This window comes from Condylura cristata, unplaced genomic scaffold (assembly GCF_000260355.1).
Source record: "Condylura cristata isolate star-nosed mole 26May11 unplaced genomic scaffold, ConCri1.0 scaffold00009, whole genome shotgun sequence".
In the NCBI taxonomy this organism is placed as follows: Eukaryota; Metazoa; Chordata; class Mammalia; order Eulipotyphla; family Talpidae; genus Condylura; species Condylura cristata.
In genome coordinates, this window is record NW_004567110.1 from 32212799 (window position 1) to 32236189 (window position 23391).

General features: G+C 37.1%; 1 protein-coding gene across 5 annotated transcripts in view; it reads left to right on the forward strand.

Annotated features, from left to right (window-relative positions):
• RUNX1T1 (runt-related transcription factor 1; translocated to, 1 (cyclin D-related)) overlaps positions 1 to 23391 on the forward strand; it is a 134562-nt gene that overhangs the window by 106535 nt on the left and 4636 nt on the right. For all 5 annotated transcript variants that reach the window (XM_012723028.1, XM_012723027.1, XM_012723030.1 and 2 more), the window contains 4 exons: positions 943 to 1028; positions 1567 to 1768; positions 11630 to 11698; positions 16515 to 16705. In XM_012723028.1, coding sequence (XP_012578482.1) covers positions 943 to 1028; positions 1567 to 1768; positions 11630 to 11698; positions 16515 to 16705 — 548 coding nt within the window. The remainder of the gene's footprint in view (positions 1 to 942; positions 1029 to 1566; positions 1769 to 11629; positions 11699 to 16514; positions 16706 to 23391) is intronic.

A 23391-nucleotide genomic window follows, 5' to 3' on the forward strand; every position in this document is an offset into this window, starting at 1 on the left:
TTACAATAGAACGGAAGTTGTTTCATTCATAATAGATTTGTAAGAGGAGCAGCTCATCTCCGACTATCTCTGATCAAAGCTTCCCGCCCTGTCCTCTCATTGAGTCACCCTACCCATTTGATTGATTGTTTCCCATTTGGATACACCTTTAGTGCATGTTCAATGGCACGCATGGCTAGCCTGGAGGTGACCGTTGCACAGTGCTATTTCAGCTGTGATGCTAAAGTGTGTTAATGCATAAATTATGCACTCCAACTCAGGATTTTGGGCTTATTGGCATGGATTTGTGATATTTGCCCCAAATTCGATCTGGGATGGTGACTTTTTTTTCCATAAATGATGCCCAATTTATATTTTTTTGGGTAAATTTGAGTGTGTGTCACTTTCATGTTATCCAAGCCTTCTCTTCATGATCTAATTTAATAATGGATATATGTGTGTTGTAAGATTGTGTTCATGTGTACTATGCTGAAATGTGGAAAACTTTGCCTGTTTGTTTTAGAAAAGCACTTCCCTGACCATGTAAAATGGTTTGTGTTGTCTTTATTTTTAATGCAGGGAAGCCACATTTGAAACCACCTAATGCCTCCTTGTGGTTTCCTGTATTTATTAAGAGCTTGGGTATATGTTCACTTTGGAACATTATATGGATAACTAGCTCTGGGGATGGTGTTGCTTGACTCCCTATTTCCTCACTGTGTAAAGGAAAGCTCTAACTAGACAACCTCAAATTCCTTCTAGTTCTAACATTGTTATTATTCTGTGAGCAATCCATTAGGTAATTCTGAATCTGAGTATGACTCATGTCTCCATTCAGAGTCAAATACATATTTACAGTGTTTAGTTTGTCCACTTAGTCTTTACTAAGTACTAAATGCCTGTGTGCAGAAGGATTGTGTATTGAATGCTTTAAGGGTGATTGAGACTTCTTTATATTTGTAGGGTTGCATGGCACACGTCAAGAAGAGATGATTGATCACAGACTAACAGACAGAGAATGGGCAGAGGAATGGAAACATCTTGACCATGTAAGACATTTAGGTTCAAAGTGTTTTGAAAAGATTGAGATTTTATGATAAAATAAAAAATGTGGTGATACTTTCCCCTCCTTATATTCTTAAGGAAAATTTTTAAGTAGGCTACTCAATTTGTTTTCTGCATTGTTATCTAAGCCATGTGTATATGAGAGATGTTAGGTCATGGAAAGAAGAGTCCTGAAAGCCGGATCAATCAGCAGCTTTTGGGGGGGGGGAAGGGGGTGCAAAATGCTCATTTTGGATCTACAGTGATGGGATCAGTATTTGGAAAATGTGTTTCCCTGGCTGTGGGCCTTAAGCTGAAATCTCTTTGTCATGACCCATGTCTGCACCTCCCAATTTGTTTTCATTCCATTGAGTATACTCATCTATTGGGTCTCAATTTCAAATCTAACCTTTGAATAGACTGAAACCTCCAAGAATAAAACACCCTCCTTCACTGTCCTAAGATAGTTTCAGTGTCCACCAAAGTCTTTAAGTTGTGGTGATTGACATGATCTTCCTTCCTCCTACCCCATTTCTCACCTAGCTGTTAAACTGCATAATGGACATGGTAGAAAAGACAAGGCGATCTCTCACTGTACTAAGGCGATGTCAGGAAGCGGACCGAGAGGAATTGAATTACTGGATCCGGCGGTACAGCGACGCCGAGGACTTAAAAAAGGGCGGGAGCAGTAGCAGCAGCCACTCCAGGCAGCAAAGTCCTGTCAACCCAGACCCGGTTGCATTAGGTATTTTTTCTTCACATGAGGGTATTGAACAGTTATTTTTTGTCTGTTATTAACACTGATTTTATTTTTAGCTTGTCTTTTCAAAAATAAGAGGTGCAAGGAGTTTCAGAACAGTAAACATTTGATTTATCATCTTCAGATAGGATTTGTGAGGGAAACAGGAGATGGGTTGAAACACAGGTGGTTATAAAACTTGAACTCTGTTTTCAGTTTATTGTTTAAGCTCCAGACAAATTTTCAAATCTGAACTAGAATTTCATATGCATCACCAAAGTGTTTTTCTTCCTACTATACTTCTTTGGACCCTGCCTTTTAAAAACAAAAAAATATGAGGGCATGGCGTGGGGCATCTGTATATCTTACTGGAGAGTTCTCCTGCGTCTCCACAGGGCCAGGGAGCACTGCACACAGGATTGTGTGTTGTGTGATTGTTAAGCAAGACACAACCTCTGCGATAGTTTGCAGCTATGTCTTAACATTTAATAAAAATAGTTCACCTCCAAATCCCTCCAGGAGGAGAACTCTGAGGCCTAAATGGTTTGCTCACAGCCACTTGAAAATAGCGATAAAGATGTGCTTTTCACTGTATGCTTTAGCCTGAACTTAACATTGTTTAATCATGATTTTATTTCACCTTACGTATGGGACTGTTCATATAGTTGTGTCTTAGCAATTGGGTGCTAATAGTTAGCCATATTTGTCTTATTGTTGGTACTTGGATGTTGTTGGAGATTAAATAGAATAATCCGATTATATGGAAAGAAATCTTATACCGGAAAGAATTTTTCGTTGTCTGCAGACTTTTTCCTAGAGGAAGAATAGGATGTCTACTATTTTGCTGACCTTTGCAAGTAGAGTCCATCTGAGTAAATTTTTGGTCACTGTTCTCTCATCCTGTTTTCTTATTGTTTAGCCCACACCAGGTAGCTTACTTAGGTAGAGGTTTAGTCCATGCTAAACCTCCATGTAAAGTAAAACTAAGAACCAATAGTTGGTTGTCAAAAACTAAAAACTTAAGAGTATATTATGGAAATTGAGTGCATCCATTATCTTTTTTTCTTTTTAATCAAAATTGCCCCTAGCCAGTAAAGTTTTCTTTGCCCTTGTATTTGTCCATTTCATCCTTATCCCTGACTGCTGACTGCCTGTTGCTATAATATTCAGTGAAGGAAGATTCCAAGATACTTAGTTTCCCTCACACACACTGTTCTAAAATCTATTTTACATAAGAGTGTATTTGTCACATTATATTAACAATGAAAATAGGTTTATATTTGATTTGTACCAATATTAGTCCAAAAAGACCTATTTATAGCAGCATAGAATAAACACTTTTTTTTTTTTATTATTTCCTTATTGTGATTAAGAATTGGTTAATGGGCCCTCCCTGGTGGCACACAGGGTTAAAGCACGCACTATGAAATTACCACAGCCACTGCGGCATATTTAGTCCCCAGCCAGGGAGCTGACCCACATGGTACCTCTCCTGACCTACCCGCTGCTCTCCTCAGCAGTGTATTTCAGTAGAGCTGTCTGTTCTGCTCCTCGCTCTGTCTCTGGTGAATCCTCTCATACACCCACTACCCCCGCTCCTTTGGCCTGATCCCAGTTCTTTATGCATAAATAAATCAATCTTTAAAAAAAAAAATTTAAAAATTGGTTAACAATGGTTGAACTGTTTGGAAAAAAAGAAAGATATTTTTACCTGTCCATCCACTGTAGGCAAAAATTGAGAACCTTATACTGAGTCAGACTTTGGGTATAAAAATAGAGTTAATCTGTTCTATTGAACAAATTAATATTCATTCATGTATAAATCAGTACTGTCCAATGAGTGATTACTGTGTGCTGTTAGACATTGTAACAAATGGGAAAATATTTCTTTGTTCTTTCCCTTCAGGAACTTTTGATATAGTGGAGGAATTAGGCAAGGAGATTATTAGTGGTGATGCCACGTGAAATCAGTTCTCTGGACAGACAGAATTAGTATTACTTGCTGTCCATTTTAAAAGAAAAATCTCACAAATTGATAAGATTCCATACCTGAGGGAGTTGTTTTTCAACAGCGAACACAGACCCTTCCTGTGTCTCTCCATTATGCCATCGGGGTTCTGGTGATGCTGATCAGTATTCTTCCCCAGGAAGATACATTCAGTTTCCCTTCTGTGTCCTCAAAAGGATAAGCTTCATTAAAAATTCCAGTCTTATGAGTGACAACACTAATGATACTCTAATGGTGCTTCAGGATTTCAAATTTTTTGGTGAAACTGAAAAGGTAATTTGTCTTTAAGTTTTTGTGGATTATATTATTCAGAGGCTTCAAGTACTACTTCCTTATTTAGATTGTTAAATCAGCCATGTTCTATAGAGTACTGTACTGTTACAGTGCTTATTAAGGAACTACTATAACTTTAGAGTGAACCTGTCAAGAGCCACACAATATGCCAAGTTCTGGCATCAGCAGCTATTTTAGTATTTGTCTTTAGGTAGATTCTTAAAGCCTTGAGTTTTGTGGGGCTGGGCTACAAGAGAACAGGTCATTTGTAATCATGAGCCACTGCCATTTACATTAAATGCTTTCTATGGTGTTGTTTCCCTAGGTTTTGGAAGTGAATAGATGGTTGTGTGTGTTGTGTAGAACTGGAGATTTGGGGCTGGTAAATGTATTTACTGTCTCTGCAAAGTGTGTAGCATAGACCTGTGTGTATTGAGATTGCACTCTGGATTTTTCTGTGTATCTGTGTATAGATTTCCATATCTTACGTCAATGTTACAGGTACTTCTGGTTTGATTCTCTCAGTTCCTAAGCTCCTGTTTGGTCTCAAATGTGACCTTCAGAATAGTCTTAAAGAGGCTTTACTTAACTTAAAATATTATCCTATTTAACATCTTAGATTGGAAGAACTGGCAATATTTAGCCATATATGCACTCTTAGCATTTTAAATTGTACTTGGGAAATACACAGAAAAGAATGTAACTTCCATGACTCATGTGTTATACTTGTTAAATTCAATCCCAATCTCATTTTTGAAATATACCCATAGCATTAATTCACTTTTATGGGATTAGTAAAATAACATGATTAATCTGTTACTAATTGAATTGTGGCGCTTTCTGCAGCTATTAAATACTCTGTATGGAATAGCTTCTTGAACAACTTTTAAAATGAATCCATAAAAATGAGCCCATGATGTTATTTCCAGCCTTTCAGTAAGTTAAAAAAATATATAGTTTGATGTCTTCATTCAAATGTTCTGTCCCTGAGCTTTACCATTCCCCCACAGTTTTTAGAGATATAATTTATCATTTATTGGTTTATTAAAGTAATATTGATTTATAACCTCAGGAGTTGATATCTTGAACAACTTTCCAAAATAATAAGTTTTTCCTTGAAATAATAGATTTTCATTATTCTTATCTGTTCATTTTTTGTTCACCTAAGTTTTTAAACACTCAACTCTTCAAAGTATGACTTTTTCTTTACATAATTAAATCTTACAGCATGGTATATTTCACCAAAGAGCTTCTATCATCAGAATTGAGTATTTCCAACACTGAAGTAGAATCACTTATAGATAGTTAGATGTTGGTTAGCTTTATTTTCTGAATATTTATCTAGGCCCTTACTCTTCCTTTTGTCTTCTTTCCTTCTTCTCTCACTGTGCTATTCATATCATTCTCTTGCCTCGCTCCCACTCCCCCTCCCACCCCCCATGTTATTTCTGTTAAGTTACACTACTATCTTTTTACTACCATGGACAGTTCTAGAATCTTTCTATAGCCCATCTTGTATTTGTGAGATAGTTAAATATCTAGTGATAGATCTAAGACTAAAGTCAGGAACTGTGAAATATGAATACATTCTCCTTTTTCCATGTCTGAATATCATGATGAAAGGGTTATAAAATCTAGAAATTACCTTCATATATGTTCTGATGAAACATTAGTTCTTGCCAAAAAGAGACATGTCAGATGAGGTTTTATGTTTGTTATAAATGAAATGAAAAATCAAATTGTTCATAAAAAGTTTAAGAAATCGTTGATTTATTATCTCTCCACACTGCAGTAGATCGACAGAGGAATTAGTATTTAAAATGCCTCTGACTGGTAAGTTTTATGATTATCCTGTGACCAAAACAAATTACAGTAATTCTCATCACTATAGAAATCCTCAGGAAATTCATCATGTGGGTTTTTTTTTTTTAAGATTTATTTATTTATGCATACAGAACTGGGGTACAGACCAGAGATGTGGAGGCTGAGAGAATTCACCAGGGACAGAGTGGGGAGCAGGACAGGCAGATTGACAAAGGACACTGCTGAGGGGAGCGGGGGGGGGGGGAGAGGGTCAGGAGAGGTCTGCCGCACCGTGTGGTCACCTCCGGGGCAGGCAGGGATCAGGGCAGGCAGGGATCGAACTCATGCAGAAGTGGCTTAAGCTTTTTAGTGCAGTTCTTTAACCCGCTGCACCACCAGGGAGGGCCTCATCATGAGGTTTTAAAATCACCGGTTCTGAGCAGGCTTTGGGTTTTTCCTATTAGAAAGTGCTTTTAAGTAGTAATTTTTTTTTACTTAATATTTATCCTTTTTCTTTTTTATTTCATATATGTATTTTTTACATTAGTCTTTTGTGCATTTTTACATCTCAGCTGTAATCCCCACCACCACTTAACCCACATGCCAGCACCATAGTCCCATGTGCTCTTCCCACCCCAGTGTTGATCTTGTTCACCCCTCTCTGGTTTATAGCTGTTAGTTGATGTTCTTTTTTGCTTTATTACAATTACTACATATATTTTTTTTTCTGATTCCTCTTAAGTAGTAATTTTTAGATAGTTTCTGTAATAGAGATGCTAGAAAGGAGGAATTCTGTCTTAAATATAGTAAATCCATTGTATCTCTGGAATAGTAATTTATCATACAAAAGTGTGTAAAAACAGTTTGCTTCCAAATGAAGGCTATATTATTCAGCTTATGCTGTCAGATTGTATAGCAATAATTTACCCAAGGTATATCTGAGTAACATCAGAGTTTAGAATTTTATGTACTTCTGATTATTCCTCTACATCATATCATGGAATTCATTTCAAGACCTTTCAACTTAGCACCTAATATGAAGAGCCTACAATATTGAAAAGCCTGGTTTATTTCATTATATTGGTTTTTTAAAAAGATGTGACTATTAATTTAAAATGCCCATCCTTTAAAAACAAGAAGAAATCATTCCATCCTGGAGCGATAGGTGTTTTTGTGAAAACTGGAAGCCCTACAGCAGTTGATTGCTTCTAGGTAGGGTTTGGATTTCTGAAACATGTTGAGATTTTATATGTGTATTACCCTCCCCAAACAAAAATAGGTAGTATTTGTACAGCTGCACTCATTTAACTGTTCCTTTTTCTTGGTGTAGATTTTGTAAAAGAGTTTATAAAGCCCACAGCCTCCTTGTGCTCGCTATGGGATGAAAGCTAGGTAGGTGCTGGCAGGCTGTGAGTGTTGCTGGCTGGGCATCTGAGGTCATGTTGGTTCTGGAAAGGTGATCAGCTCATCCCTGCATGTATATTGATGGCAGCCCTTGCTAGATCTCGTATCTGTATCTAGTACAGTACATTTTTCATCGCTTCCTTATATCATAGGCTGTTCTTTGACATTCTTGTAACATTCCCCTCCATTTTAACTTAATTGCCTCTTCTTCATATCACCTCCTGGAGGCCTCTCCTCTTTGCCTCCTCTTGTTGCCCCAGCCCCCCACCCCTGCCCTGTCCCCTCAGCACTTTCCATTCCCGAGTAAGCTAAATTTAATTTAGAAGGACTTTTTAAAGATTTATTTATTTATGCATACAGAACTGGGGTATAGGCCAGAGGCTCAGGGGCAGCGAGAGGCTTCACCAGAGACAGAGTGGGGAGCAGAACGAAGTACACTGCTAAGGGGAGCAGCGGGCTGGTCAGTGCTTCTCCATTCCCATGTGGTCACCTCCGGGGCAGGCGGGAATCGAACTCATGAGGAAGTGGCTTAAGCTTCTTAGTGCTGTGCTTTAACCCGCTGCGCCACCAGGGAGGGACTAGAAGGATTTTTTTTTTAATGATAGTTTTCCATAGTTGCATTAAACATTTCTTATTTTAAATCATGTCCTTCAGGTGCTTCTGTCTTTTTTCTCTATTTTATAACAATCGTTATTTTATGGGTAGACAAGATTAATAGTTAAAAATTAGCTTCTTGGGCTCTCCCTGGTGGCGCAGCGGGTTAAAGCACAGCACTAAGAAGCTTAAACCACTTCCTCATGTGTCTGATCCCCACCTTCCCCGAAGGTGACCACATGGCCTGGCAGACCTCTCCTGACCCGCCCGCTGCTCCCCTCAGCAGTGTACTTCATCGATCTGCCTGTTCTGCTGCTCCCCACTCTGTCCCTGGTGAATTCTCTCACCCTCCACATCTCTGGTCTGTACCCCAGTTCTATACGAATAAATAAATCTTAAAAAAAAAAATTAGCGTTTTTAGAAGCTGAGCTTTGAGATGGGCCTCCCTGGTGGCCCAGGGGCTAAGTCTCTGCTCTGTCACTGTCACTGCTTGGCCCAAATTCTGTGCACAGCCAGGGAGCTAACCCACCCATGGGGCACTGCTCCGATAGTATTTTGGTGAATTTGCCTCCTCTGCTTGTGCCCCACCCATGAATCTTCTCCCCTTTCCCTCCACTCCCCATTTGTTCCTCTGCCTACAACCCAGTTCTCCTGCACAAGAGAAGGAATGGGAGGGAGGGAAGGAATAAGGGAAGAAGGAAAGGAAAGCAAGCAAGCAAGCTAAGCCTTAGAAAAGAGTGTTTTGCATAGGTTTATCTAGATGAGCCAGTTTTCTAAAGGAGGAAGCCCTAAAAGAGAAGTTGTCTCTTGTATTGTTGATGAACTTCAGAATTTTTTTCTCTTTTTTTTAGATTCAATTTTACAATTGGCTTTGCTACTACTTAATCAGAAGAGATGATGTTAGATTTATTTATGTTAAATCATCTGACTTTCTGTAGCTACTATAGTACTCATCTGTGTATCAAAATGGCTTTCTGAGGAGTACATCTGTTACTGGTCACTCCATCTTTTACATTTTAAACTTAATGGTTACCCAGGACACAGTGACCTAGAACTGGGAAGGGTATAAAATGTGGGTGTGTGTATATGTATGTGCACAGTATAAAAACACTACTTTTAGAGTCGGCTGGTATTCCGAAAACAAATTCTTTTAGAAAGCAGGGTAGGATTTTAAAACACTTTTGCTTGATCGGCTTTGGTATTTATTTGGAGGGAGATGTTTTCAAGAAGGCAAATACCAAACAGCTTTCTAGGGTGGTGGATGAGCCCTGATATCTCCCCTGCCCAGCACATGGGAAGGTGAGCCTTGTGTGCTATCTTGAGTAAATTGGCAAGCTATTAACATTCATGAGGTGAAATAAAATTTATGAAACTATCATCTAAGAAATATAAGGATTTGCTGCTAAGAGCTCAAACAGTGAATCACTCACTACAGAAATAACTTCTATCCCCAAATGACATATACCTAGAGTAAAAAAAGCGCCTCTGAATATTGTTGACAGAGACCTCCTGCATGATTTTATTTTCTTTAAAGTACTATGTGTATTTAGCTGCTGGGGGATAAAAGAGAAATTTATGTTGCTCTTTTTACCTTATTTATAAGGAAATAAGCATATCCAGTCTTTCACTCAGTCTGCTTAAATAATATTGAAAATTAATAATCAGGGTAATAGCAACTAATGCCACACAAAAGAGGACAGGACATACCTCATTCATTGCTCACAGCGGCACTCTCAAATGCACTAGTACTGTGCCCACTCCACAGGTGAACTGAAGTGTGTGACTGAGACATGAAGAAAACGAACTTGTCTAATATCATGTGGCTAGTAGGTGACAAAGCTGTGATTTAATCTCACCGGTCTAAACGTGGCTTTCTTCTCTGCTGATCTGAGCTGCTGATTAGTATCTTTAGCGCATGAACTTGATTGAACCTAGCATTACTTTTCCTATCCCCCATAATAATGACCAGTTTATTATGGTCATTAATAAACTCTTAAATATTATTTAAGCCAGTAAATATAAAAGAAGTGTTCTTTTTGCTACTTTTTGAAGAAGACGTTTTCTCTGTCTTTTATTCATCTATTCTGATCTAAAAAGAAATTTGTATGTCAAACTCTTTTCCAAAAATTGTCTTTAAATTTGTCATTAGTAAATTTCTGTTTCACTAACTCGTGGCTTCAGGTACACTTGCTCTGTTTCTTCTAGAACTAAGTAGAACTTAGTTCTTCTAGAACTAAGTGTGCTTGATAATTTGGCCACATCATACTTCCTTGAAGGAATAGATATACCATGCAGCTTTATTTAACTATTTAATGATCAAAAATTATTAAATGGAAATGTTTTGTGGATTTTAGAGTTAACACTATAGAAATGGATGTGCATGTGAACGGCACAAGAATTCCAGTCCATGCTATTGTCAAGAAGTCATGAAGTTAAAATATACACCAGAAAAAAGCTTTCATATTTGAAATAACTTTAGATTTAAAGGAACATTGCAAGGTTAGAACAATTCCATATAGTCACTACCAAGTCCTAATAAACTCATAAATTTAGAATAATTAGAATAATACTTCAATATAAAATAACATACATAGCTAAATTGACTGTTTTACTCCTATTTTGATGTTCTATAGCTTCCATAAAAATATCAGACTGTACTTAATTTCTGTGGCGGTCACTATACCATTATATAAAGTACTGCTTAAAAAAAATCAAACTACTTGATATTTCTAATGTTCTTGTAGAACAAGTTTGACATACTCAGAATTTATCATGGATTGAAAGATGATAATATTTATAAAAGCTAAAGTGACTTCTTCCTCAAATCCTAAACATATAAGCCTTTATTAAATCCTAACTGGAAGACATGTGCATACTTCAGCTATTGAGACATATATACATATGTGTGTGTATATACACACACATACATACATACATACATACATACATATATATATATATATATATATACTTAATGAATTTATAGTTAATAATGTATAAAGTATCAAAGGTTTCATGTCACTTCCATGAACATGTAATTGTGGAGCCTAGCATTTCTAGGTCAACCTTATTAATATAACGCTTTTTTCAAAGTTTTAATAAGCATGATAGGCAGCATAGGATTTTATTTGAAGCAAAACTTGTTTTTCCTTTCTAAAAAGTGTGTGCTAATTCTGTTGTTTAACTGAGTACCAGTGAATCCATTTTAATGATACCTTCCTGCTTCCATCCATGTCAAATCCATATGATCTAATTTGTATGAAAAATTTTGATGCTTAGTGAGATATTTAAGAAGTAATTAGCTGTGAGAAACTGGTTAGCTATGGAGTGAGATTCATTGTTGAAAAGTAGTAGAAAAACCTGTGTGAAAATTACATCATCCTAACATTTGATGCTCAAACTGCTAATTGGACTCTTGAAAAGAAAACTACCAAATATGATTTATGTTCTTTACCAAAATAAAATATGCCATAGAAATACCCATAGTTTATGTGTGCTGGACACAGGGGTCCAAATATCATATTGTGTAGTGAAAGCAATAAAATTACTTTGGCTTTCAGCACATAAGGCATTTAGGACAATGACCTTCTGTTTTCCTTGGGCTTTGATGATTGGCTTTGCTATTTTTGTTTATTTTCTATAAGTGAAATGCTCAGCCTTTCAGAATTATGTTTCTGTCAAGAAGCCAAGAGAATGGGCATTGCTTACTTCCATTCTGGGTAATGACACAACAGTGCTCATGGTACTTTCCCCCTCTCTCCACCCACTCCTTATCCTTTTCATAGATGCACATCGGGAATTCCTTCACAGGCCTGCTTCTGGATACGTGCCAGAAGAGATCTGGAAGAAAGCTGGTAAGAATTGTTTAAAAACATGAGTTTAGTGTTCTGGCAGCTGTGTGCAGTTGTTAATGCAGTGATGTGAAGCATGACAAGAAAGGACTATACTGCTAACAACAACTAAAATCAAACAAAACACCCCCACCAAAAAACAAAGTTTTAAAATCCTGATTAATATTCTTAAGCCTGGCCTGATTAGAGTATGAAATAGTTTTTATTTTAGTGGCTTTCAGTAGTGCATATTGAAAATCTGGCAATATTTCCATTATTACCCCTATTTATAAGGGACATGAGTGGCTTCAGGATGAAACTTGGCATGTAAGGGCTAGGCTTTCATGTAATTTTTCATCATGAAAAAGAAACTTGATAAATTATCAGTTAAGTTGCATTTGTAAACCTTTCTTATGAACTCTTTAAAAACTCACATCAAATCTAGTTGATGTGACTTGTTGAGGCACTCAGAAATGTCACACTCAGAAATGTCATTACAACCAATTTTTAACATCAGTCCTTTGTGCTCACATTAAATGAGCAGAGCTAAATTATATTTTAAGTTAAATGACAATGTTGCTAAACTTTTTGTTTACCTACACACTATCTGATTTTCATTAAGATGCATCGTTCTACATTTTGCAGTAGATATTAAGTGCCCAATCACTCATTACCTGTCAGTCTTAAAGAAGTTCAGAATCTTGGTAATACTTAGCACTTTAATTGTGGAAGCAAAACTGAAAAAAACAACCCAGGAGATAGATAAAACAAAAATCTGTTACAAGACTTATGATGACATGGCAAACACATACTGTGATATTGAGTTCCTGTAACTCCAGCTACTAAGATAGCTGGAGTTGAAAACCTGGTTTATGCTATTCCTGCAGCTGGACAGGTGGTGGGTAAGAGGAGCAGGAGTTAAAGGGGATGGGGGGGGGCTCATTTTAAATGTAAGATTTCTCAGGCATATGATTTAATTCAGCCACATTTAGTTCTATCCACTTTATTGAGGTTCTATACAACTTGCTAACTCTGGTAACTTGGTTCTTTTCATAGATTTTACTAAAAAATACCTATTTTTATAAAAGTGACTTTCAAAAAAACTGGTAGATTCTAGGCTTAGTCAGTTATATACAGGACCTGGGAGCTCTCATGCTTGTCCGAAATGCTAATTAGATAGGTCCATTTGGCTGGAAGGTTGAATATATATGTTACTTAGCTTTATAGTCTTTCTCAATTTATAGTATCAACTCTAAGAAGATTTTCTATGTGGGTGATTGTCATGGGCTACTTTTACACTTTTAAGATGTGCTGATGGCCACCTTCCAGGGAAGAAATTATTATATCTTCTTTCAGACCATTTTTCTCTTCCATTTTGAAACTGTCAGCACAACTTACTGCAATGTGAGGTGCAAACAATTACCATTTTGGACAGCAGAAGGATGACTTTTTATGTTGAGAAAGTCTTTGCTTTTCCTGATTTCTGTGTATTTAAGTTAAACCCATGATAGTTCATAAAGACAAATTGACAAGAAAGTCTTGAGTAATCCAGATTTCTTCTGTGCTATTATCTGCTCAAGTCTTTGTTGGACAGCTATTTTTGGAGAGCAGGTTTTTCTGAGTATACCACTTTGTTGGAAAGTCAACTTGAATAGCTATGCACAAAGTCCTACCATTACGTGGTAAGCAATTGAAAGCATATTCAAAACTGCACTATGTATTTTCCACTTAGTTTTTTTTTTTTTTTAAACATACTGCAGTCTGTTGAATCACTATTATTTGTATTTTTCTTCACTGTTTTGTTGGGTTTTGAAACCAGGTCTGGGTAGACTTTATCAGGTAGTGAGAATAATCATGTTTTTGTTGTGGACATGTGTACTCTGAGTCTGGTCAGACCTAACCTTATCAAGTAAATGGCTGCATTATTTTTATATATGCCTATCTACATTTGGTCTTTTATCTAGAATAAGACTTGAAAGAGGTCCACTGTAGCTATATTCTTATAGCGGTATCCCTAACCTTCTGCATGAAAATCAGTGTTCCTTGGAAGGAGGCTAGATTTTAAATCCTCACAGTACAGATGACAGTTTCACCTGGAAATTTCAAATAGCTGCTTATATTTATGCTTGTGTGCTTCTTAAAAACCATTTCTAGTGTTCATAATATCAAGGCACCATAAAAACATCAAGGCTTGTCAAAATTTGAAAACATTTCCCCCAGATTCTACAATTTGCTAAGGGCATTTTTTTTTTAAAAGAAAACCTTTAGTGTATACCTGCAATAATATTGTTTATCATTGCAATTGTTATTTTAGTGGGAAAAACATTATTGATTGAAAAATATCAAAAGGGTAGAACTCTGAAAACTCCTTTATCAGAGAAATTAAAATTACAGTATATCATGTGCTTCACAGCACACATAACATTTGACACCATTTTATTTTGACTTTAAACTGTCAGAAATATTGCAGAAAATGTACAAAGCAATCCCATTAAAACTTTCATCCACCTTTTATCCATTTGCCATATTCACCTTAATATACTCCACTTTTCTTTTCTTCTTCCCTTCCTTTCTTTCTGTTATATTATCTTCACCCATTTGAGAGGAAGTTGCAGGGGTGATTTTCTTTTAACCTAAATACTGGAATAGCTATTATTGTCTTACTTACAAATGCAGTACAGTTACCAAAATCAATACAATAACATTGATAAAAGATATTTAATCCTCGGACCTTGAAAGAATTTTGCACGTTGTCCCAATATACAATATAATAGTAAGACAACTACCTTTTAAAATTTTTGAAATCATAGCAAATGGTAAAGGGAACAACAGTGGTCCCCTACAAGCAGTATTTTTAAAAGCAACTGGAAAGGTAACAAAATGCATTGTAAATTTACAAAGGCCTTTACAAAACTGAGGGAGGAAAATCTAACATAAAGATGGATTTTAAATTGCAACTGAATGATTTCTTCAGTATGTTTCTTTTTCAAATGATCAGTGAATGTTTGCAGTTGGTAATAAATATTCAAGCACCTTGCAAATGTCCTACCAATTCTCTTTGCTGATCTGTATATGCCTGTGGGATTAGAATAGGAATGCATAATTTAAATATAAATTGCCTGATTTGCATACACAATTAGTCAAGCTACAGCTTTGATCGTAAGCAAAAATTATTGTCCTGTATTACCACTTAGATAGAATTTTAATTCACCTTGAATATTCAAACTAAATTAGACCCTGGCTGTATAGTTAGAAGGGCAGTACTTCCCTGGTGCCCCAAGTTGCTTATGATGGGTAATAAAGGCATCTTTCACCCCCCTGGTGAAGGAGTTCCTGTAAGCTCTGTGCAATACTTTATCTAGATTTTAAATGCATATCTTACAGCAAGTAATTTAGGCTTACATATGTTAGTTAATATTTCCAGTATGGATCTTCCCTTATATTTTAACTTATGCGACCTGGTAGACAGTAACTGCAAATCAGTAAACTTTAACAGAAATAATGATGTTAAAATGACAGGAGGCCACAAAGTCATGACAGCTTATTACTAGTGGAGGGTTTTTGATGGGCCAATATAGATGTGTGAAATAAACCACATAAATTTAAAGAAACCATAGGAGTACTTGCATCTCTTACATTTTTAATCTACAGTAAAACATTTTTATTAGGAATCTATGTTTTTAATTAAACAGAACATTTAATTAAGGTGCTTTTTAAGTGGGTGAAACAATTAAGTGCAAACACTTGAATGAAACATGTCATAATTAGTTTTAATAGAGTGTTAATTGGTACTAGGTTTGCCAAGTTAATAATTACTGCTTATTAAATTTTCAATTAATCATTGTCATTTTGCTTTGAATAAAGATGAAAATTAGATAAACTAATTCAGAGGGAGGATATTTTTCCCCTTGTTAATTAGAACAGTTAATTTTAAAAATGGAAATTACTTGTTTTAGTTGTCAATCTTATGTTGTACATTAGTCAAATCTGTGTACCCTTCCCACAGTCAAAAGTAAGGAGTTAATTTGACACCTTGCAGGTTTACAGTAAAGCTTGATCGTTCGGGTCTATGTTGTGATCCACTTGTACTTGTTTACTGCAACAGCTGGCTATGAGAAATCATGTATATCTGTAAGAATGGTGAATATATCAAAATGGTGAAAAAACCTTGGGAAATGAGAAAATTATATTGAAAAAGAGATCCCTATCAGTTACGCTATGAAACACATAACCACATTACTTAGAAATAACTTAAGAAAAAGAAAACCAGGATCATTGTCTATTTTCATTTCGATTTTCTTTAAACTGTCTACACGAACTAAGTTGCTATTTGAATTCCCTTTTAACTAATATGCTATGTTGCTATTTGAATTGCCTTTTTACTAATATGCTATATTTTTGACCAGAAGAACAATTATTTGAACATATATGTGTTGTATGTATGAAATAAACTCCTTCTCCTGTCTTGAAGACTGTAACATGTACTTCTTAGGCCCATCCTAACCTGTAGCATTGTGACAAAGGACCTTCTCAGTGTGGTTGAATTATCCTGACTGTTTTCTTGAGATTATTTTTGACCATCAACTCCTTAGTGTGGTCCCAGACTCCTTTATGAATGTGTGCTTGTTTGGTAGGCAAGCTGTAGTTAGTGATACAACATTTAAAGAAAGAAAGAAAAAAAAATCTATTTACCTATGGAAATTTCAGAAATCTGATGCTTTAGGTAGTCACAGGGATGCGCAGTCCCTGGTTTCGGTAGATTTCTATTTAATAGCGATCCGTTTCCAAGATTGGCGCTAATAGAAATGTTCTCTTGTCTGATTTGGCTGCCCCCTCGCAGAGGAGGCGGTCAACGAGGTGAAGCGCCAGGCGATGACCGAGCTGCAGAAGGCCGTGTCAGAGGCCGAGCGGAAAGCCCACGACATGATCACGACGGAGCGCGCCAAAATGGAGCGCACGGTCGCTGAGGCCAAGCGGCAGGCGGCGGAGGACGCGCTGGCCGTCATCAATCAGCAGGAGGATTCGAGTGAGGTGAGGCCTTAGCTGGCTTCTCAGTGAAGAAGATAGTTTCCACCAAGTACATTGTTTGGGGTTGATTTCCATGAGCTCACACATGAAAGCGATATTGGACATAGACACAAATCTTGGGGTGGGGTGGGAATTTGAATAAATTTGGGGGGAGGGCCCCTTGGTACATATGAGGACTGACTAAATCCTTTTCTGATTAAAAACCCAAAAGAACTCTGCCAAAAAAGGATTTTCATATATTTCCTGGGTAACAGAGTAAAGTGAAATCCTTCTAACTTCCTAATAACAGACTCAAAACTCAAGCTGTGTGTATGTGTTTGTTAGCATATGTGCATGGTTTTCTTGAAACAGAAGGGATTTTATAGATATCCTCGGTAGGTGGTGCTGTCCAAAGACATTTCATGCCGGGGGTGAAAGTCCCTTCTTTAAGTCCAATGCTAAAACAATGCTTGCATCAATTAAAATTTTCCAAGAGCCTTCTGCATTCTGTTTTTCCACATTATGTATAATAACGCTTGTGATGGTCATTTTCATAGCATAACGTTGCTGTCAGAGGTAATAGTCTTGCATAGTATTGTAGTAGTATGTTACAGCGCACACATGGAAAGACAGAGGTCCACATCTCAACTGGCTCAAGGAGGTGGGAAGTTGCTAATATGCAACATATAACAGAACACTTTCTAATATAGAGCCTGCAATATGTTAATCTCTGCATTAATTAATAAAACACCACAACTCCCCAAACCCAGAGTAGCTTTACATAAAGAGCCACAGTCAGCTACTCATATCAAGCTGACCTAGCAGAAGCATAAACTGATAAATCAATGGTCTACTACAATCCATATCTATAATTTGTGAGGGAGAGTAAGAATTTAATTTGTACCAGGCTTCTCTCTAGATGAAAGACCCTGCGGGAATCACTCGATGCCCAGAGTTTCTGTTTAATGTGTAGCAGATGAATAACAAGGGGACAAAAGGAATTGATTTTCAACATTTGAAAGTTTCTCAGGAAAAGAGGGACAAAGGGAAGTTTATCTACCCTTTAACTGCTGACTTTTCCATTGTTGAATTAAGCTAGATATAAATTCAATTTTATCGGTCTCTTGTGGCTATGATATTTAAGGACCTTGTTTTGTTTTGTTTTTTTTTTTTTTAGAATTAGCATCTTTTATAGAGAATTTGTCCTGCTTTATTCAAGTAATACTATGAAGCACAATTGTTGCCATCATTAAAACATTATCACTTTCACATCAACGTTTTAGGGCTATTAATGTACGTGAAGAAGATTTTGTAGGTCACTGAATTCTATGGAGAAATGTCTTGGAAGAAATTGAGAATAAGTCTTTGTATTTGGCAATGATTTGCTGTATCCTTTCAGTGTCTAAGGGTTTCATGCTTTTATTCCTAAAACCTTTCTGGAAAAATACATGGTCTTGACGCTAGTAGATAGAACTTAAAAAGACAGTGTATCAGCAAGTAGGTATGATAAATAGTAGACCGGATGAAATAACCTCAATATGAGTAATGTTCTTTGCTAATCATTTTTCATTTCTTTTTTTGAACCCCTGGCTTACTGATCGTGCCCATATAGCACTACCCTTGTCTTCTACAACACTTTGCCCCAAAGACTGGCAATTAGAAAGGGTTGGGCATTCGGAGGACCAAATTTAAATCCTGGCTCCCTCTCTTACAGTTCTATGATTTTGAGAAAGCCACTAAATTGCTAAATGTTTTGGCAGAAACCCCAGGACATAACAATTTGATTATGTTACAGGTGAGGAAATCACTTGGCAAGGGTTATCCAGCCTAGGAAATGACAGATTCTAAACTGAAACTCATGACATGCTGTCTATCCTTTAAATTGTTCCATAAAAAAGAAATAAAGATCACTTAACAATAAGGATACAGCTTTGAAGCCAATATATTATTTTTCTTCTCCCTGCTCATTCCTCACTTAAAAATGCACACCATTTAATAGAAACAAGGTGATAAAAGCCACTTCAACAGTGGCTATAGTCACCTCAGGTCTAGAATGTTCTCTATGCCCCTCTACCAAATGAAGCAGAGTAGTCCTCACAAGCTAGGCCCCAAGGTGGGAAAGCTTTTACGGCTGCACTGCTTGAACTTGAACTTGAAGATCTAAAAAAGAAAGGGTACAAGTACTGCATAGAATTTTTTTTTTTTTTAATTCAAGGGCAGGGGTGGAGAGCATCTCTTGAATATCCATTCAACCCCAAGTAAGTCCCTAAATCATTGTGTCTTGGAAACTTTATGAACTGTTTTGTTTTCTTAGAATAGAAAGTCTGACCATCATAGTAATGGTTGACTCAAACATATATTTCCATTAAATATAGGAGGCATTGATTTTACAAGTATACTCAGAAATTAATGGGTAGTCTTTTAAAAAATGATTGTGACCTTCCCTGGACAGTTTGTTATTTGATACTTAAAACTCTTAATCACCTCCAATCATTTACTCATTCTTTGGAAACAGATGATTGAATTGTTATTCTATGTTAGGGATAGTGCTAGGTGCTGATGGTACAGTGGGCATTGCTGTCATGTTGAATACAATTCACTGGAGGAGTCAAATCACTAAATTGAGTCCCCTTAGAGGCTACTGTGAAGGTTTCTGCAGAGAGTTTGATGTGTGACAAAAAGATAATCAGGAACTAGTCAGCAGCTTTCTTCCTCCTACTTCAACCCCACTGTCTTGTCACTGCTTCCCCAGACTGTGGGCACGAAAAACACAAAAAAGATGGAGAGAGACTTTACCAAGCTGCTAAGTAGGCTGGCTGTGTGGCTAGTGTTTTGGAAAGATCCCTGAGGCTGCAGAGTGGAGAGAGGTGAGAAGAAATGAGAGAGACCAGTCTGTTTCAGGAGTCATGACAGGAGATGTTTAGGTGAAGGTGGTAGGTAGTGGCACTGGGAGCGGAGAAAATTGGAAGTGGTGGCTGGTTGCTGTGAGGTAGATAGAATGAACAGGATGCGATGATTGATGGCAGCTGTCACAGAAGAAGAGGGAGTTGTGGTTACTCAGTGGAAATGCAGGGTTCAGAATGTGAGCTTCAGGTGCTTACTTGAACTGTCAAAATCCTGCTGCTTTGTTCTGCCCAAAGTGTGTGGGTGGAAAGTTGAGGAGATTTACCTGGATTTATTACTTAACTCAAAGAATTTAAGTATTTGGCTTTGCTCTAAAGCTAGTAAGTGATGTAATTACAAATCAAACCCAAGTCATTCTGACTCTGGAGACATTTGGAACAGGAAACCATATCCATTACACCCCAGGATACCTTGTCTTTGATGCTTGAAAGGTCCTAGTCCACCAGGCTCTGAGAAGGATCCGAAATTGACAAAATGTAGCATTTTGGAAAGAGTATTTGGTTTCTGTCCAAAGACCCAGATGAGTCAAATGCTGGCTATGTCATGTCATGTCTGTGTGACATAGTCCTTTACTGCAAAAGGTATTTTACTCTCCGTGCCTCACTTTCCTAAGGTTCAAAATATATGAACGTGGTTTTAAACTGTCAAGTGCAAAGCAAATATATGATAGTGTGATTTTGGTGTGAATTAAGGTAATGTGTTTACTGCTAATGTAGAGTTCTTAACATTTGGGAAATTTTAATTATAATCATTCTACTTAATTTACTTGTATGCAAGGATTTTTCTGGAGAAGCATAGGTATGTAAAACTTGCAGAAACTTAAAAGTACAAGAGATGAAAATGTTTTGCTTCTCAGAAAAGGAATTTCTAACATAAGAACCAAAAATGACTTATTTTGCGAATAGAAGATCATTTTCTGTGTATCTAATAAGAAGAGAATAATAGAGAATAATTTTGTTTGTAGGAATGAGTAAAATTATTGATATAAAAAAGTGTCAGCAGTCTTTACCATGTAACTTTGGCAGTCAAAAGCTCCACTCTGTCATTTCCGTTTCTATCTGCAGTGATGGGGAGGATTGAATTCCACCTCAGATTCTTCATCTGCATCGTAGCCTAATTGGGATCAGTAGGCTGATTCCCACTTTTCAAATTTCAGACAAAATACTCTTTAGGCTATAAAGCAAATGACACCATGAGTAAGGGAAGCTGGTAAAGTGTCATGAACTTTGTTAACAAAATTGTCATAAAATGCATTCTGGAACCTGCTAAACCAAGTGGTCACTCAGTCACCAGCATTATTCCTTAGAGGACTAAAAGCAAGTGGTGTTAAATGAAAAAGGAAGGAAAAGAATGAAGGAAACATTATCAGAAAACACTATTCTGAATATGAAAAACACAAATAGGGGTGGGGGAGTGGGGGACATGAAATTTGAATAAGACATTGACTGCCTCTATCCCTTCTTTATGGAATACCCTGGGTGTGGCACACAATTTGCAATTTCCACCTCTGTGAATAGCAGAAAGCTTAGAAATAGAAAATGAGCCACTTAGATTACTCCCAGTATCCTGCACATCCCTCTGTTCCCAGGAGGCGGCTGTGGAGGGGCTGAGAAGTCCCCTTGGCAGGCATCAGGCTTGCAGGCATGGATTAAGCATAAAGAAATGCACTGGCGTCATCCACTAGAAATACATTAATAGAACTTGCTTGCTTTGTTTCCTAATAAGCTTTTAAAAAAGGAACATGCACTTTGGAGTTACCTGTTAGCCAAACACTTGCTCTAAAGTTAGCTACATTCATTTTCAATACAATATCAAAAGCAGTAAAAATTATGTAGGATTTTCCCCACCAACTCATTTGAATTACTCTTTGTTATACCTTGCTGCAGCTGAAGGTTGTTTTTGTCCCAGTGGTGGGTGGTAAGTGAATAGGATCAAACAACTTCAGAATGGAAGTAGAGGTAAAACTTAGCCAGGGCCCTTGAATCCTGGGTCAGAACCCGGTGATGCTAGGCAAGAAGGCTCAATTACCAGCAGCTTCACGATCCAAAACATCTGTTTCTGTATCTGGCATAATTCCACTTTTTTATTTGTAAAATTGTTCCCATCTTTCAAAACACTTTTAAAAATAAAGAAGTCCCCATTCTGTCTCTTCTTTCCAACACATGCTTTTGTAATTACCTGGTTTAGTCTGTGTGTTTAATCAGCTTAAATTGAGAATGTTGCCTGCATCTGATTTCAATCTGAAGGAACCATTGAGTACTGGGCAGTTACTACCCTTGCGTCTGCCAAAATGTGTCTGTGCCAGAAAAAGGATAGGACTCACACCAGGGTACTTCCTAAAGAAGCCACTTGACTCAGATTAGATGTTTAATTTCCTTAAAATATTGTTTTGGATCTGAGTCTGTGTTCTCTAATTGGGATTTTCTGATGTAATTTAGGAATATCGCTTATTTGCTGATTGTGTTCCAGGATCCAGCTGGCAGTACTGTAAATGCTTAAACCTCAAGGAAGTAGACTTCATTCTGAGCGCCCACTGTCAGGACATGCGACATCTGACCAGTCTTTGTGGAACCATGCACATGCTATACCTTGAACTAATATTGAGAGCAAAGGTTTAAAACTTTTTGAGAAGGTTTAATGTTTCTAGTTATAGCTAAGAAGCCTCTGGTGAGAGATACACATCTTTTGAGATGACTTCCTGTAAGTCAAACTGAAGTAGAAGAAATTACTTTAGTACTGATTATTCACTTTAATTCCATTTTTATCTGTGACATTAAAATGTCAGCCAAATTTCTGGATTTTTTCAACTGTCTACATATAAAGCACTGCCCTTTGACTAGAACTGGAGATCTTGAGATTATTTTCCTCCTCTTTTCTTTGTATTCTAGATGATATAGAAATAGATAGGGAGAATACAGCTCTTTCTAGAAGTTTAAAAGCAGTGTTCTTGAATTTACTAACTTCTAACACTTGGCTCTAGGGACACCTTACTAGCAAAGTAAAGTGTCATGAACTTCATTAACAAAATTGTCATAAAATGCATTCTGGATAACTGCTAAGTCTTCTGCATAATTTGCACAGAGGTGAAGTGCATCCTGCATGATAGGCCGACTTGCCATTGGGTATTTTTAAATAGACTCCTAGCCCTCGAAGTTGCACGGCCAGCCTACTGAAAGAAAACGCAGGGCACACAGTGAAGAGATATTTTTGATCTTCATATTTATCAGGACTTTAAAAAATGTATTTTAATTGTGACACAACCATCCACTGTCAACTCATTGGAATTACCAGATAGAGTCATAAGGAAATTATCAAAATCACAGAAGATAAAGAATGAAAAGATGAAGGACACAGAACTAAGTTCACTTGATGTAGCATTTCACAATGGGGGAATTGTCTTGCCAAAGGAACTATAAATGCTGAAACTTGTTTTCCGAAGGTTCCCCCTTCACCAGGAGGGACCCTGAGGGAACCTATTATCAGTGTTCCCCCAGCATCTGACCCACATAGGCGCCCCTCCTCTATTAGGTGTGTGTATTCTGATTCAGGATGTGTTTATCTCAAAGTTTAAATCTCAGTAACTCCATTTGGGCTTTCTTCCTCTCTTGGAAAGTATCACATAAGATTGGCAGTGATTTTGCTAAGATCAGAGTTATTAGTTTGAACCAGTTTCTTCACTACCAGAGTTAACTGAGGTGCAGATGAGCTACAGAGGCACCCTACCTGCTAGAAAGCATTGTAAGAGACTCACCAGTTGGCCAGTTTTTCCTATTTCTAGTTTTTCAAAGTCAAAGTGGGCTTGGTCT